The sequence below is a fragment of the Pteronotus mesoamericanus genome, unplaced genomic scaffold, assembly GCF_021234165.1.
Source record: "Pteronotus mesoamericanus isolate MK-2021 breed Mesoamerican mustached bat unplaced genomic scaffold, CSHL_Meso_final contig_22, whole genome shotgun sequence".
NCBI classification, from domain to species: Eukaryota; Metazoa; Chordata; class Mammalia; order Chiroptera; family Mormoopidae; genus Pteronotus; species Pteronotus mesoamericanus.
In genome coordinates this window covers 988,909-1,006,191 of record NW_026555090.1, presented here as the reverse complement: position 1 = coordinate 1,006,191, position 17,283 = coordinate 988,909, and the positions used below count along the sequence as shown (strand labels likewise).

Here is a 17,283-nt window from a genome sequence, read left to right as displayed (position 1 = left end):
GTCTTTTTATGTTAATTTTTTATTTACTGATTTTAGAGAGGAGGGTGGGGGGAGAGACAGGAAAATGTTGGTTTGTTGTTCCACTTATTGATGCATTCATTGGTTGATTCCTGTGTGTGCCCTTACCAGAAATAAGACCTACAACCTTGGTGTATCGGGACGATGCTCTAAACAACTTAGCAACGGGGTCAGGACCTTTGTGCCCTTTTAAATGTCTTCATCAGCCATCCCAGGGCTATGAGAACAGAGCTGCACAGAGATCCGCTAGGCTAAGCCAGGAGCTGGCCTGAATACGCAGCAGAAGGAGGCAGAGCTTGGGAACCTGGCAAAGCCTGATGAGTCAACCAGTGTCCCTGCTCAGAGCTGGCTGCCTTGTCCCCAGTTCTGTGGCTTGCTCCGGGCTTGAGTACCAAGGAGGGGAGCCTCTGCTGGAAAGAGAAAGGGCTGGGTCGCTGGGTTCCAGGAGGAGTGGATCAGAAGCCCCCAGGGGTCCAGACAAGTCAAGCTACCTTCGCTCTGCCTCTTCCAGGATGCCACTCAAGTTTCCAGGTGGATGCTTTACCTCCCAGGTGGGTGATGGGCAACTACTTTCTCTTTCTTCCTATCTAGCCCCTTTAAATATACTCAGCCTTCTGGAAGCCCCACCCAAGGAGCTGCCCTACTGCTTCTGAGAGCTCAGGGCTAAAGCAGGGTCCCAGGTCTCTGGTCATCACTTAACCCTGGCTTTTGTCTCTGTAATTTGCACAGCCATCCTGGAGGCACTCACCAGTCCCTATGCCAGGTGCAGATGGAGCTGAGAAAGGCAGGCTGTGGCCTTGGAGACACTCAGGCACCTGGGGAACAGGGTGCGCACGCGTCATGGTGACAGCAGGCTGACAGCACAAGGCGCCGTAACATGTGAAGCCACGTCACCTGTCTCCTCTCCCACCCTCCATCCAGAGCTTCCGACACTTCTACTCTCCTCTGTTCCACAAGCCCCTTAACTCCTTTGTTGGTATCTGAGATTTTACTTACAGATTGTTATTGTTTTAAAAAAATCAACACTTATTTAGATTTAATATTTCATTAGTTCTTTGCTCACCACTGTTTCTTGTATTCTACTTTTTGGATTAAATTTTCTTCTTGCTAGGGTACATCAGTTAATAATGTTTTCAAAAACAGATTTTGTCTTCAGTACTAAACATTTTCAGACATCACACGTCTTCAGGGTGTGTTTTATTTGTACTTTGGCTGGGTATAGAATTCTGAGTTTGAAATTATTTTCTTTTAGAATTTGAAGAAAATCACTTCATTTTCTCTCTGCTTCCAGTACTTCATTCTTTTGCAGGAAATCTGGTTTGTGTCTCGTAATATTTTGAACTTTTTATCCCTAGTGCTCTAAAATTTCAACACTCTGTCCAGAACTGGGTCCCTTTTCATTTGTCCAGCTTGGTACCAAGGGCCTTTGATCAATCAGAGTCCTGGGACGGTTTCAGCCTCAGCTCTGGGAAGCCCCTGCTCTGTTCCTGTTTCCTTTTGTACTAGGAAACAAAAGCTTGTCTCCCATGTCTTTTTATTTTGTACTTTCCATCTTTTTGTTCTTTTGTGCTGCATTTGATGAGTCATTGGCTTAATCTACCAATTCATTTATTTACTCTTCAGCTATGTCCAGTTTTGCTATTCAGCTCATTTAGTATCTTTTTCCCCAATAACCAGATTCTAATTTGCCAAATTCTCTAGTCGTTCTTTCTGAGGATCCAATATTCTAGTCTGTCTCTCTAAGGATATCGATCACATTTGTTCTAAACTCTTGTTCTGATTACATTAACTCCCTTCCCTTGGGTGTCAGTTCTCTGGTTTGGGAGTCTGATGTCCACCGTCCACGGGGCCCATCTTACTATCCGAGGTCATTTAGCTGCAAGTGTCCCACCGGTTCCCCACAGCCTGCCCCCACTCATTGTGCGGGAGCAGCCTGCACTACCCAAGCACTAATGCTTCGGGGGCCCCCTGGGTGTCACCGGCCTTGTGGGACACTGTCCGTCTCCTCCGTCCTAGCACCCACACTCACCTCTCTCTACACCCCCAACACAGAGAGCTGTGTTCTCTGCTTGGCCCGGGCGCGGGCGCACGTGCGTGCGTGCGTGTGGACGTGAGTGCGTGTATTTGTGCTTCACGCACACCTGCTGCGGAAAGGGCTCAGACCCCTGATGGCTCCCACTGAGGCGCCTTAAACCTTCACGCTTCCAGCGACCGGCGGCGCCCTGTGCGGGCCGCCCCGCGCCCGCCCCTCGCCCGCCCCTCGCCCGCCCCTCGCGGCCGCGGAGCGCTGGCGCCCTCTGCTGGGGCCGCGCCTGCCACCGCTCCCTCCGGCCCTCCCTCCGCCCGTCCGCCCGTCCGGCTCCCTGCCTCCCGCCTGGAAGGCACGCGTCGCTGTTCCAGCCGGCGTCGCTGTTCCTGCCCGCGTGGCCGGGACGGGGGACTGTGGGGAGGCTACGCGAGGGCCGACCCCCACCCGACCCCCCTTCCGTGTGCCTCTGAGCTTCGCCCCTTCCGCGGCCCGAGGCAGCACCGAACGACAGAGAGGCCTGTGGGGTCAAACAGAGCACAACATTAAAATGAGCTGTCATTTTACCTCACCTCACAGCAACGTACGCAGATCGCAGGCAGACCGGTGACGTGACGACGGCCGGCACAGGCTCGGTGGCAGCGGGTCCTTCCCGCTCGGGCGCCCCCGCCCGTTCGCTGGGGCGGGAGCCCCGTCGTCGAGCCCGCGTGTGGAGGCAGCGGCTCGGAGGGGACCGGCAGCGGCCTGCCGACGTCGCGGCCCCCGGGGGGAGGACAGAGGCACGCGGCGCGCGCCACATGGGGGAGGGGAGCCTCCGCTGGGAGACCGGGGCAGGGTGGAGCGTGGGGGACGCGGCGCCAGCACAGGAAGAGAGTGAGATAGCAGGCCTTGCTCAGGGTCAGGGGCCAAGGGCCAGGGGCGAGAACGCCGGGGGCCAGGAGACCGCACGAATGGAGGAGCGGGGCCGGACGGTTATTCAAGAGCTCCGCCCAGGGCGGCTCGACCCGACTCCGGGCTCTTGCAGGGGGCGGGCATAAAGCTCCCCGAAAAGGCACCGTCGCTCTAGCTTGCCCCGCTGGCGCGTATGCAGTGCCCTGTGAAGGAGGGGCGCCGGGAAGCGGGACTGCGACCCCAGCAACAAGCTCTCCCTGAGGACGGGCCCCGCAGCCCCGCATTGCCCCCGCCCGGCCACGCAGGGCCGCAGTACGGCGCTGCGCCTGGTCCCGGGGCCTCGAGTGCCCCCACACGTTGTTCTTTCAGGGGCAGTTAGGGCTCATGGGAGTCACCATTAGCTCCGCCGTCACTGGCTGGGGTGCCCCCAGCACACAGCCCGGACCCTGCCCACACAAGTTTCCAGAACGCACAGGAGGTCAGAAAGAGGCGCCGGTGGTTGGGAACACCGGCACGAGCCCCGAGCAGCAGGCAGGCGTGGCCCGGGAGGGCGGCCCGCCGGGATGGTCGTCTGGCGCCACCGTGTGGCCGCACCTGGGAGCCGCCGCCGCCGCCGCCGGCCTGCAGCACCTGCTTCGTCTTTTCACGGAAGAGCGCGGCGGGGGAGGGAGCCGCAGAACTGGGGCAGGGACGCTCTGATGCACAGGCTGCATCTCTGCAGCCCCACTTCTCTCACGGCTTCTAAATTTTAAATGCCCTGCTTATTTCTGGCCTCCTCCAGGCTCCAGCCTGTGGGCCCCAGCCAGTTTGGCTGAGTCCAATCAAGCATTAAAAAAAAAAAAATCATCCCAATTGCCAGCTGCCCGAGGTGTTCTCACCGCGGCCAGGTGATTTGGTTCCTGTTTCTACGCATTGCCATCCTTCAGAGTCTTTTCACAGCAGCTCCAGCGAGCCCTCTGAGGACTGCAGCCTTGTGACAAAGGCCGGCCTCTCCCCCTGCGAGGCCCAGCGCCCCCGCCCTGGGCTGGGGAGCTCTGGATAAAAACCTGGAAATGCAGCTGCTGACACAGACCACGCTGGTGCAGGGCCTGGGGGTGGCAGCCTGACACCCCCCCCCCCCCCCCCCGCCACCGCCAAGGGTCAGAGGTCGGGTTTGGTACAGAAAGCCTTTCAGAAGTGGAAGCAAATGGCGTTTGCCAATACTCCTCCAAGGTGCATTCAAGGAACTGCAAGGACTTGAGGGTGTCTGAGGAATGAGGGGTGGCGGCAGGTCGAGGAGGGTCTTCCTTTAGTGCTAAGGAGCCTCCACTTCAGCTCCAATGCAACAGGAAGCAGTGACAGTTTAGGTACAGGCCAAGGCCGGCCTGGGACCTGCGCAAACTCCTAGCTCGGAGGCAGGGGGGCCTTTGTCTTTGGGCCACCTTAAGGTCTTGAGGGTGGCGGGTGTTTGAGGTTTATGGCTGGAGACCAGGATTTCTGCTGGCTAGGCAGTCTGGGTTCTGGTCCTCAGCCAGGCTGGAACCAACCTGTCCCAGCAGCCTGGGGGGCGGGGCAAGGGACGTTGGTCCAGGTCACCCAAAGGGAGCTCAGGGCATTTGGCCTTCCTCCCATCCCTGCCATGGCCTGTGCCCTGACGTCACTAGCCCCTCCCCCGCACCCCCCTCCCCAACACACACACACACACACACACACACACACACACACACACAGGTTGCCGTGCATTTCAGGTAAACCGTGCTGCTCCCTGGTGGCCAAACCTGAACAGGGGCCTCGGGTTCCCCTTTGGTGACCACTGAGCCTACCACCTTATTTCACAAAGCAAGTCAGTTGCTTGATCCCCCACCCCCAGCAAGGTTCTGGAATAAATAAAAGTTCCTATTTCTTGCAGCCCTCCTTACAGAAGCTGAACAACTCTGGAAACAGGAGGAGTGGCTTTGTCAACGTCACGCTCCCAGGCTGACCGCAGCGGCCGGCATCACCTGTTCCAGCTCCTCATCCTGGGTCCCTCCCAGTGCCCAGCTGCCTTCTGGGTCTTCTCTACAAGCTCTGCTCACTGGGTGGCCTGGGGCTTGTCAACGAACCTCTCCGAGCCCTGGCTTTCTGGGCAGATTATAGAAAGGACCAAACTTACATGTTAAAACTCAGATGTGCACATATGAGTTTGTTATTAACTCTGTAACTAATCACTGATAACTTATCACTACAGTATTCTTTTTTCATTACCAACTAAAAATTATATCTTTCCACTTAAAATGGTCTTTTTTGGTCTCTAACTCAGTCTTTCTAGAAGCGCTTAGTTCTGCCAAGGGGACACCTGGATCCAGGAGTGGCCTTCTGCTGGGTGCGCTGGTCACACCGTCCTTCCTGCTTTCGGGGCCAAGCCCCCCACCCCCAGAGGCTACGAGTGAGGTCTGTTGGCAGCCCAGGCAGCCTGGGCAGTCACCTGCGGCCCTCAGCCCCACGGTCACTTTGCCCATCTTTAGTGGCTACCTCCTGGGCTGCTGGCCAGTGTCCTCATCCATCTCCACAGGCTGCAGGGACGGAGTCCTTTCCTTGTGGTACCAAAGGAGATGACGGGGTCTTGAGGCATACTTCAGACCATCTGCTCACGGCCTCCTCACCCAGCTGGCGTTTCTGCTGGAATTTCGATCCCTCTCACTCCCAGTCACATGCACTTCAGTGCGGGGTGGGGGAGGGCAGCCCCTCCCAGAGACCTGGCTCTGCTCGAATGGCAGGAATGCAGGGAAGGACACGAGCAAATCAGGGCAACAGGTGGCGTTTACAAAGTGTCCTTGTCTCCATGACATACAACCTTCCCTCCACCTGGTACTGGGGGATCAGTGAGCTCCCCTCCCTCCTTTCCCCTGCCCTGGCTTATGACTGAAGGCCAGGTCAGCCAGACCTCTGGTCCTAGGAACCACCTGCTCTGGCCTGACCCATTCCCCACTGGCTTCCAGTTTCTGCTGCAGGCTGGGTCCTGAATACCCACCTTTAGATGGAGGCCCAGCCCAGGAGAGATGGTGCTTTAACCATGGACACTTGATCCCTTGGGGAATTCTGGGTCAGCGGCCAGGACTGTGGAGGTCACAGCACAAACCAGAGAGTGGGGCTGCCTGGCTGAACTCCTGGCACCACCGACATGGCACGTCCTACTTAGGATCCCTGACCCTGCCAGGCCCACAACCCCGTCGGTCACTAAGAGTGACCACAACAGGGTGGTTAGACCACGTAAAGTACTTACCAGTGTCCAGAACACAGTAAGTCCTAAGAAAACGGCTCTGATTGTTGCAATACTGGAATGGGTTCCAAATGGGAAACTGATCCAGAAAAGTGAAGAAATTATACTCAGCCTTTCTGCCTAGAACCCCTGGCTAACCCAGAGGCTGGCACTCCGTCCAGGGCTTCTGGTCCTGCCTCCCTGAGTGTTCCCAACGTTTTCACCTGGGACAAGTGCTGAGGCGTTCTGAGGCCATCAGCGAAGAAGGCGAGGGGCCAAGCTGGCGTGTCACCGCGTCTTGGGGTTGGCAAAAACGGACTTCCTTTCCTGCAGTGCATTAAATGGTTCTGAAGCAAAACATAGGCTCCTCAAGCTGTGAAGAAAGTCACTTTCATTTCAGTTGGGTGTGTCCTGTATGACAAAAAGAACATCAAACAGTTTTGTGGGCCTGGCCCCCATCCTCGGCTATTTCCCAGGCTCTCCTTTCCCAGCGTGATCACTGCCGGTGCCCAGCAGAGGGCCCAGGCAGGCCCGGCCCCAACCTCCCGCCTTTTCTCTGGGCTCCAGGCCTGCTGCCCTGTTCCATGCGAGCGACCTCGTCAGCAAGACCTGCCCCAGGGCCTCTGGACGGCCGTCCCCCAGCCAGACACACTCTTTCCTCTCCCACCCGGGCCTCATCAATGCCACCTGCAGGGGGCGCCCTCCGGACCTCGGGCTGGCCAGGGCCCTGCTCCACCTGCCCCACAGCACCCGGATTTGTGGCCCTCATCATAATCACAGGGGGCTGTTTATGATTGCTTGAAAGGAATTATTTGCCTCTGAAGTTATTTTCTCTCCTTTAACCTAAAGGCAGCTGAAGTGGCTGCTACCTCAAGGTGCTACCTCTAGCTTAGCAGAGGAAAAGGTGGTGATTCATAGCCTCAGAGCTTCTAGCCTGGCCTTTAACACTCAGGGAAGCAATCCATTTAAAAGATTTTGGAGGGGTCAGCGATTGGAGGATCTGCGGCAGAGCACCCCCGTGACAGCTTCGTCAGCAGCACGAGTCGGGGGCGGGAGCGAGCAGCAGAGTCGGCAGATGCGAGGCGGGAGCCGCCACGGCTTGTGCCCAGGGCCCCAGAGCCCCTGCCCTTCACCAGAGACCAGGGCCGGGAGGAGAGGGCTGCGGCAGGTGAGCAGGCCAGCCCGTCTCTCTGCCCCTTAGGAGCAGCTGTCTGTCGTGGCTGAGCGGCCATCCGGCAGAAGTGGGGTCTCAAAACTGAGCGCAGGAGAACCAGCTGCCCCATCAGCAGCAGCACCCACTGGCCTGGTGACGCCAGCAGAAGGGGGACCGTGGGAGTCCAGATGCCCTCACCCCTGCCATCCCTGCATGGAGGAAATCAGCCCCCCAGCTCCCTGGGCAGGAGGAGGAGGAAGAGACTAGCACGGGACCAGGTGAGATTAAATTTGTCTTCAGTAGAGTGAGGCCCCAGGACAGAAATGAATTAAGTAGCTTCTCTGCTCCCCCATACTAAGGACTGAAGGCCAATGATGTCTGAGGGTGGAGGGGGGCGCCCGGGTGCACCTGTTCACTGCTGTGCCCTGGGGCCAGCACACACCCCACACGTGAGGGCGCCGGCAGCTCCTCTTCCCACCTGGAAGGCCAAGTGCAGGGGACGATGCTGCTCCCATTGGGCCAGAGTGAGACCGTCCAGAACTGGGGGCCTCGGAGGATCCCAGTGGTAAGTCTAGACCTGACGACTCTAGGCAGGAAGACCCTTGGAGGAGAGAGCGTGGGAGACCAGACGGGCAGGGATGGCTGTCGATGGGGAGGAAGCGGGCAGAGCGAGTGAGCTGGGAGCAAGGGCAGTGCTGCGCTGCTCACTGGACACTGTCTCCCGGCCCTTGGACTGGGGCGGCGTCCGCATGGGAGCAGAGCGGAGGGTCGCGGAGCAGCTGAGGAGCCAGCACCCCCAGGTCTCGCTTCCTTCCAGGGCCGCAGGCCAGGACTCTGGACACGGCCCTGCTTGGACCTCTGGACCACGTGGTCCAACTGCAAATACACTCTTCCTCAGGACCGGCCTGCAAAGCCCCCTTCTCCGTTCCCCAAGGGATAAAGCCAGCCCAGGAGGGGGACACTGCTTTTGGCCTGGCCAAGAGTCCTTCCTTTCTAATTTGGGGTGACCAAGCTCCTGAAGGCCTGAGAGCCAGAAAGGCAAGACGCTCTGCCAGCCCCGGGCCTCAGGCCCCGCCCCTCATCTTTCCTACCCCCACCCCCCGACAGGGGAGCTCAAGAGTGCCTGTCTGAGAGGGCTGAAAGGCCTGCCAGGACCCCAGACATGGGGCAATTAGAGGTTCCCTGCAAGGGGAGGGCAGGGGAGGGCAGCGGGGTAGCAGGAGGCAGGTGAGTGAAGGCCCCTGAGACCAGCATGGGGAGCTGGTTGTTCAGGCTTCCGCTTTCCAGTCGGCCAAAAGGAACAAAAGCTGAGACTCGAACATCAGCCTGCTCCCTCCACACGCAGCTCGTGGGATCCCAGGGGAACGTGGCCATGGGAGCAGAGCAGAGGGTGCAGACCGCGCTTGGGACTGGGGGCGGGAGGAGGGGGACGGCATGGAAAAGGGAAGGGGGCACTTGAGAGGGTGGCACTTGCTGAACTTGACCATCAGTGTGGGGTGTGGAGCTGGGGTGGCCCAGCCCCACCAATGCCAGGGTCCCGCCCCCCACCTCCCGGCCCCCACGCAGTAGCCAGTGCTTGGGGTGGGGGAAGCGGCGCCCTCTTGAGCTTCTCCTCAGTGCAGTGGGAGGACCCAGGTACTCACAGGGTGTGCGGCTGGTGCCCGGGGCCAGGTGCCGAAGGATCTTGGGGTGGCGGCTAGAGGAGGCCACAACCTCAGGCGACACAAGAAAAGCATTTATTTTTCAACGAACGTTCAAGCCTGATGATTCTGCTGGGCCCTGAGTGGGACCAGGGACGAGGGGTGAGGACCCTCTGGCTGGTCAAAGGCAGAGCCGCACGCGTGGCCCTGGAACTCAGTGAGGGTGTGCCGAATGCATGGCGGGGTGCTGGGGACCCCAGACCAGGGAGGCCAGGGGAAGGGGCCGTGGCTGAGGCTGCGAGGGGCCACGCCACCTGACCCTGCTCATCGCCCTCCCAGAGCAGGAGGCAGCTGGCGTCCTCACCGCCGGGCCGGGGAGGCAGGGACACCCTGAGAGGGGAGGAGGGCTGCTGGTCCTCTGAACGATGCCCTTGCTCCCTTTATCTGGAGCAGCCTGGCCACGGCCGGACGGCCGCCTGCACCGCCCGGCTGCACGAGTCCCGTCCGGTGCCCATGGGCCAGTCCTGCAAGATCAGTTTAAGGCCTGGCGGGGCTCGGAAAAGGGAGGAGACATGCAGCGGGCCTGGGGCACCTGAGAGGCAGCCCCTAGGCCAGAGCACTAGCCCCTAGACCCTGAGCGGGGCGCCCTGAGGTCAGGGCGCCACGGAGGAGCCCGGAGCACAGCCGCCTCAGCAGGGCCGCTTGCTGTCCAGAAGGGCCTTCCAGTCGTCCGCCCACGAGAGCAGCCTGCGGCTGGGGGGCTGCAGCGGCAGGTGCCGGTTGTGGCAGGCCGTGAAGAGGACGTGCTCCCAGCTGGGGTTGGGTTCGGCCCCTGTGGGTGGGAAAGCAGCACTCAGTCTCCCGCAGGAGCCCAGAGAGGCCTCCGGGGCCCATTCCCGAGGGTCTCCAGTCCAGCAAGCCGCCTCGGAGACCCACTCGGGCTCCCCGTCGGTTCGGTGGTGACCTCGCTGGCACCCACCTCAAGGAGCTGACAAGAATTAAAGGAGGTGGCCCCCACCAAGCAGCGGCACAGCGCACAGTGGGCCCAGCAAACGGTGACTCTGCTGCTTGCTGTCACCAGGGTCACTGCCTGAGGACAAGCCTTGCTGACACCTGGCCTTCCTCTCTCTGCTCCCAGTCATCCTGACACTGGCTGGCGCCAACTGTTGGCCGTGGGCCCGGCGGGGCCCCGCCCCCAATCCGCACTCCACGAGCCCACACTGGCCCTGCCTCTTGGGTTCGGGCCTGGCCCCCAGCTCCTCTACACAGGCCTCTCCCCTGCTTCCCATGGCTGGAGACGGAAGTCGAGGGGGTCTCCAGGACCCTCGTGGTCCCAGTCCCAGCTGGCCCTGCGCCCTGACTCTTCTTGAGAAACTGCATGGTTTGGGAGGTCAGGGGCAGGCACACTGTGATTCTGTAGAGAGAAGGCCATGTTTCCCAAACCAGCTCAAAGAACCATTAGGGGAGGAATATTCTGTATTTTCCCACTGAGGGTTCCAAAAGAATACTCCCTATCCCTGACACTGTGAATGGCCACCAGGAAGAGCGAGCCTGCCTGCGTGTGCAGCAAACGAGGGCAGGGCCAGGAGGTGAAGCCACTGTGTGTGACCGATGTCCTCTGGATGCCTAGATCCCACTGCCTCCTGCCCCACCTTCCCAGTTAGGGTGCCCAATTAGTTTCTCCTCCCCTTTTAAAGACAGTTGAAGGTTGGTTTGTTTTATGGGAGGGGGCTTCCATAAGCAAAAGGGACAAATAAAGCTACCAAACCACCTCTGATTGGAGAAACTATGCTTCACTTTTCTTTTTTATATATTAGGTTCAGTTCAAATTGCTTTTAGAGAAAAAAAAGGGGTGGCTCTTCTGATGAAAACAAACATTTGTAAGTCAGAGACGGGCCTTTGTTTAACATGAGGACGGCAAAGCCTCCAGGCGGAGGGACTCGCCCCAGGCCACCCAGTGAGTTCTGCCTGGAGCTGGGACCCGGCTCCCAGGCCACACACTGCGAAGGACCTCGTCTTCCCAACAAGAAAGAGGCTCAAGGCTGGACACCGGACACAGCTGGTGGCTAAGTGGGGGCTGCTTGGGAGAAGCGCCGTGGGGCCCAGCCCCGCGTACTGTTTGTCTGAGGGGCTCCCAGCCGTCTCTACTCACTCCTTACCTGCCCAGGCCACTTGCCTGTGATGTCTGGCCGGTCATCTATGAGGAGGTCAGCAGAGACCACAGTCTTGTCTCTGGTCAGCACCACCTGCTCCAGGAAGTCGGGGCCAAGGTGCTTCTCTACCCAGGCATACTGTGATGTGGACAGGCACAGGGGAGGAGAGAGTGCTGTCAGGCCGGGGCACGAGTGCAGAGCTGGGGCAGAGCCAGGCTTTCTCCAGGACCAAGGGCCGAGCGAGGGAGACCCGCTCATCCCATTGGCAACAGAGGAAACGGGCAGTCAGGAAGATGGCGTGACTTGTCCACGTCACCGTCCTCGCTCCAACCCAGACTGCCCCTCCAGCTCCAATGCTGCACAGCAGCCCCGACACACGCCTGGTGGCTCCCCGCTCCGACCAGCGACCAGTGCAGCCGAGAAGGCCTGGCACCTGTGCATGCGCAGGCTCCAGAACACAGGAAACGGGGAACAGGGATCAAAAGCACATTGAAACAATTCATTACAGGACGCTTGAGAAAACAAACTCAGGGCACGCTGCCAAGAAGGGTCTGCAGGGCCCGGATCCAGCCAGTCGGCTCATCCTGCCAGGGCAGGCCCAGGAGGGCTTTCTTCAGGACCCTGCAAGGTAACGGAGAGCAGCTCGGACAGGGGGCGCATGCGGTGCCAGGGCAGGAAGGGGCAGGCGTGCCTGGGGAGCTGACAGAAAGCAGCTGATTTAGGGGGCACAGTGCCTGAGGGGTGCGGGGGGGCAGGGGTGCTGGGCGCAGGATACGGGGTGTAGAGTGGGCTTCAGAAAAAAGGCCACAGGACCTTGGCTTGGGGGATGGGAAAGCTGAGCACAGCAACTGGGAGATTCTGGGAGATTTTGTATATCTTTGGCAACTTGGCTAGCTTATAGTTATGTTAAAACGCTGTGTTGCCAGGGAGGTGGGCAGGACTTTAACCCTGATGTGGCCCAGAGCTTACAGCTCAGGGTGAGAAGCCTGGAGGAGGTTCACTCTGCGTCACAGGGCCAAGCCTGCTCCGACTACCAGCAGGAAGAAAGGCAGAAAGGCAGGCGATAGAGGGAATGGACAACTGTAGCCCTCCATGGGAGGAGCCGGAAGCGGGGTTACGGAGGAGGCACAGGGCGAGGATTTAAACCCAAGCACAGCAGCCATTCGCTCTTGGCCACGCGGGGAGTAATGGTGGGGGGAGGCATACCGTCAGTAGGAGGGGGTTTTTGCCGTGAGGTTTGAAAGAGCAGTAGAAGGGAGAGCAAAGAAGCAGCTATGTAGCTTATGGTAAGGAAGGAGGCTGTGGAGCCTGGACTCATAGGAAAGGGTCGTGCCCGCTCTAGCTGACTCCGGAGCTGCAAAGAACTTCCTTGCACGATGCTGACTTGCTGCACCTGGACTTCACCTGGACTCTTGGACTAGTGCCTTTTTTGGACTATTATACGGAGGCTGATGACCTCTACTGCAGGTCCTGAAGGAGAGAGCTGCTGTGTGAGGATGGCGACTTCGGCACCTTCCAGAGGGACTGGAGAACTGTTTGTGCAGCTGGATTAAGACCAGATAAGACCATGAGAAACTTTTGGAGCTCTTGGTGTACAGCCTGGTAGGGGGCATGGGAAGTGCTGGGTCTTGTGGGAAAGCTGGGCTCCGAGCTGAGGTACTCTAAGCCCTCCTGGGGCTGGAATGTTATAAATAAAGACCTGCTCCTTCCAGCTTTAACTGTTGGGTGTGACTACAAGGCACCACGCGGACAGCCCGGTCTGCGCTGTAACAAGCAGGCTTGGGTTACTGCCCTCTGACTCTCCTGCATCCTTCCCCTTTCCTGGTGGGTGTGGTCTTGCTGGGGGGTGCACTCCCACTGTGGAGGCTAAAATGGGTCCTGGCTGCTCCCTCCAGGCCCTCCTCCCTCCCACCACCTCGCTGCAGCCAGGCTATGGGCAAGCTGCCCAGGCCGCCCACTGGACTCTGTGGGGCTGCCAGCATCATGAGGGAGCTTCGAGGACAAAGACAGGTGGCCCCTGCCTGCCAGAACTCCACAGTCCCAGCCTTCCCCAGGTCCTTCCCAGGTCCTCCTTGACTTCTGCCTCCTGCCATTTGCAAACAAGCATCTTTCGCAACAGATCCTGTTAGGTTTATGAATTTTAACCAGCAACAGGTTTTAAGTAGTGGAGAGACCAGATGCACTTTTTTCCAAAGCTCCCCTTGCGCTGGCATGGAGAATGTGGAAGCCACAGCACAGCTGGGCATGGCCCAGACCTCTCAGGGAGACACGCGGCCCCACGAAAAGCCTCCTGGGAGCCCATCTCCCCTTGTGTGAAATGAGGGACAAGGCCACAGCTGCTAGGGATTGCCTTTTTCAGGCTGAAAGGGCACCACGCAAAGCCTCACCCACAAACAGCCTTATAAAGTCTCCTTAATCTAAGAGGCGGGAGGGTTCAGCTGATGAAGGCAAAGTGGAGACACCAGGGGGCCGACCGAGGCCCCGCCATGACCTGCCAGGCGCAGCAGCGCTCGGAGCGGCCCTGCCTGCTGCTCCGGTTCCAACCTGCCCTGTCATCCCCTCCCTTTCTATGTCCCCTTCTTTGGATTTCTTGACTGTGTTATGCTTTTCCCCACCTCACTAGCTTCACACGGAGCCTGGAACACTTCCTGCCACTGCTCCTCTCCCCACGTGCACACGGACACACACACGCTCCCATGCACACATGTGCACGTGTGCAGGCACACCCTGTCTCCCAGCCCCGCAAGCTCCCGATCCTTCCGAAGCTGCCACTTCCTCAGCCTCCCCTAACGTACCGCACTCGAACTGCCCTTCCTAGCGGTGCGGACAGGCGCAGCTGCATGCCTGTGTACTTACTTGTTTCACATCTTTCTGCCCCATTTGACTGTAAATTCCATGAGGTCAGGGACCGTGTCTCAATGAATACTTGTTGAATGACCACATGAACCGAAAACAAACATGATAAGACGAAAAGTGTCAGTTTGGGCCAGCCCTGCCCAAGGGAGAAGACACTAGATTCTGAAGGCCGCGTGGCCAGGATCACAGGGCAGTCCCATCAGGGGCCGTAACCCCATCGGGGGCCCCTGTCTCTCACCGGGGTGGCCCAGCTCTGGCTTCCCCAACCGTCACTGTGAATCCACAGCTCTGGTGGAGCCAGGTGTCACAAAATCTCTGTGGAGAAGGAGCAGTTGTTTTCTTTTTTAGTTTCCAACTGATCCTGGACTGATATTTCTGTAAGATCTGAAATCCAGTCATACATTTGGAGGCTGCATCCACGTCAACAGCCACCAGCGTTTTGAACTGCGCACACCTGATTCCTGCACTTCTCTCTCCTGCGCCAGCACTGTCTGTGGACCGAGAGTGGAACAGCTCTGAACAACGGGTTTTATTTAGAAAAATGACACTAGGTTTACATCTTCCAGAGCTCACGGTGGCAAACAGATTCTGTACGGATCAAGCCGCTCAGGGGGGTCCAGCAAGGGGCAGAGCCCCTGAACACAGGGTCCGCGCCTCCAGCCCCTTGTCCCACGCCCTGTCTCACAGCCCCCGGAGCCCCTGGGCTCCCTGCTGCGCCCGGGCCTCACGTCGCCCCACTGCCGCCCAGGTGCAGGCCGCAGCCTCGTGTGGCCACTTGGCCCAAAGAGGCAGCGCGAGCTTTTCGTCACTGAGTCTCCTCCGCAGCAAGCCGCCCCGGCCGCGGCGTGATAAAACGGGCAGTAACAGTGCTCCTTCCTGGGACTCCTTTGGGGGCTAAATGGGAAGAAGTACACACAAGTCTTGGCATGGCACTTGGCACCTGGAAGTGGTCAGTCAAGGCAGCGGGACAAGGGATCTAGCTTTGGCCTCCCCCCTCGCCTGTGGTTCCGATGCACCTGAGCTTCAGGACCTCGGGCCAGTCTCTAACACTCTAAGACTCCGTGTCCTATAATGTTGCTGTATGGCTAAATTAAATAAAAATCTATGTAGGATGCGCAGAGTAACACCTGGCACATAGTAAGCACTCAATAAATGTTATAACTAAATTATAACTAAACTTTATAGCCCCAAATAATATATAAAAGCTACTCATACTAATCAGTTTGGCAAAGTAGCAGGAAATAAGGTCAAAATACAAAAATAACTTGCATTTCTATACAATTGGATATTGAAATGAAACAAAACCATTTACAATAGTGCCAAAAATATGAAACAGGGTGGCCGTACACTTAGAAATAGTTAAGATAGTAAATTTTATGTTCTGTGTACTTTACCACAATGTTCAAACATTTAAAAAATAAAGAGCTTTAAAAAATAAGCTCTGTGCAAAAAAAAAATAAGGATCAAATTTAACAAAATATAGGAAAGACTTGTATACTAAAAACTACATATCATTGCTGAGAGAAATTTTATAAACTACATATCATTGCTGAGAGAGAAAACTACATATCATTGCTAAATAAATGAAAATGTATAAATGCCCATGGGTCAGAAGATTCAGCATTGTCAGGATCCACAGTTATGATGCAATCCCAGAAAAAGTCCAGCCAGGCTTTCTACAGAAACTGAGAAGCTGATTCTACAATTTATATACAAATACCAAGGACCTAGAATAGCCAAAACAGTTTTTAAATGAAGAAAAAAGCTGAGAGAACTCAAAAGAATTACTATAAAAACTATTTTTATAGTTATATATATATAAAAGACTTTATATATAAAAAAAACTTATTATAGAATTACAGTAACCAAGACAGTGTGGTATTCATGCAAGAATAGCTATTTAGATAAAAGAAATAGCATAGATTTAAGAGACAGGCACACAGGTGCCAAAGTAATTCAACAGCAGAAGAGCGCACTTTCCCACAGAGGAGCAGCTGGACCTCCACAGGGAAAAAATACCCCACAACAATCTCTGCTCTTCACTCCTACCATATGTAAAGATTAACTCAAATAGGATAATTACCTAAATATAAAGCCTACAACTATAAATGCTACTCTTCAAAAAACACTGTTAAGAAAATGAAAAGACAAGCCACAGACTAGGATAAAGTATTTGCAAAACACGTTTTCTGATAAAGACCTTGTATCTAGGATATATAAAGAACTCTTATTATTAAGAAAATAAACAAGCCAATGGAGAATTAGTCCAAAAATGTGAACATTCCATCAGAGGAGGTATACAGAGGGCAAATAAGCAAGCACATGATGTCCACCTTCATGAGTCATTAGGGGAATGTAAGTGAAAACTGCGACTAGATACCCTTGGGCCCCGTGGAACAGCTGAAGTGGAAACAGCTGAGAGCACTAAGTGGCACCAGGAATGCGGAGCAACGAGACAGCTCATACCTTGCTGCTGGAAAGGCAAGATGGGATCGCCACTCTTAAGAACAGTCTGATAGTTGCTTATAACCATGTAAGTTAAACACACACCTGCCGTACAGCCCAGCCATCCCACCCTGGCATCTACCTTGCTAGATAAAAGCCATGTCCACCCAAGGATGTGGACATAGGTCTTTCAAAGAACTTTATTCACAAAAGCCCAAGACTGGTAACAACCCAAATGCCCATAAACTGGCCAATGGATAAACTGTGGTAGAGCCACAAAGCAGAAGGCTACACAACCACAAAAAGGAATAAACTACTGATCACGCAATGAGCTGGATGAACCTTGAAAATATCATGCCCCATGAAAGTGAGGCGCAAAGCTGCAGGCTGCGTGACTCCACTTACCCAGCATTCTGGAAAAGGCAACAACCACAGGGACGGAGAGTTTGTCAGTAGTTCACCCAAACCAACCACACCCAGCAAGGGGGTGGGGGGAGGGGAGGTGCTGATCGCAAAGGGAGTGCTTTTTCTAAAAACAGACTTTATTTTTTTAATTTTATTAAAATTGACTGGGCTTTATTAAAATAACACTGGTTAAAAGGTTATGTAAGTTTCAAGGGGCGTATGCTAAGAGTATGTTTAGTTTCAGGAGAAACTGCCGAACTGTCTCCCAAAGTGTCTGTACCATCTGCACGGCCACCAGCAGTGAGCGAGAGTCCCTGTTGCTCCGCCTCCCCGCCAGCATGGGGTGTCCAGTGCCCCGGACTTGGCCATTCCAGTCACTGTGACCGGTATCTTGCTGTTTTAGGTTGCATTTCCCTGATGACTATGATGCTGAACATCCTTTCATAGGCTTATTTGCCATCTGTTATCTTCTTTGGTGA

General features: G+C 56.2%; 1 protein-coding gene and 1 long non-coding RNA gene across 2 annotated transcripts in view; both read right to left on the bottom strand.

Moving 5' to 3' along the window:
* Positions 1-4,881: 4,881 nt before the first annotated feature.
* On the bottom strand, positions 4,882-8,173 carry LOC129068747 (uncharacterized). Its single transcript, XR_008528950.1, has 4 exons — positions 7,784-8,173; positions 6,377-6,563; positions 6,177-6,252; positions 4,882-5,572 (listed from the first exon to the last, which is right to left on the bottom strand). It is a non-coding gene; the product is annotated as an uncharacterized LOC129068747 (long non-coding RNA).
* An 852-nt stretch (positions 8,174-9,025) lies between these two features.
* NT5M (5',3'-nucleotidase, mitochondrial) overlaps positions 9,026-17,283 on the bottom strand; it is a 42,626-nt gene continuing 34,368 nt past the window's right edge. Inside the window, exons 4-5 of the mRNA XM_054571120.1 lie at positions 11,110-11,236; positions 9,026-9,783 (exon numbers count right to left, since the gene is read on the bottom strand). Coding sequence (XP_054427095.1) covers positions 9,635-9,783; positions 11,110-11,236 — 276 coding nt within the window. The 3' untranslated portion in view covers positions 9,026-9,634. The remainder of the gene's footprint in view (positions 9,784-11,109; positions 11,237-17,283) is intronic.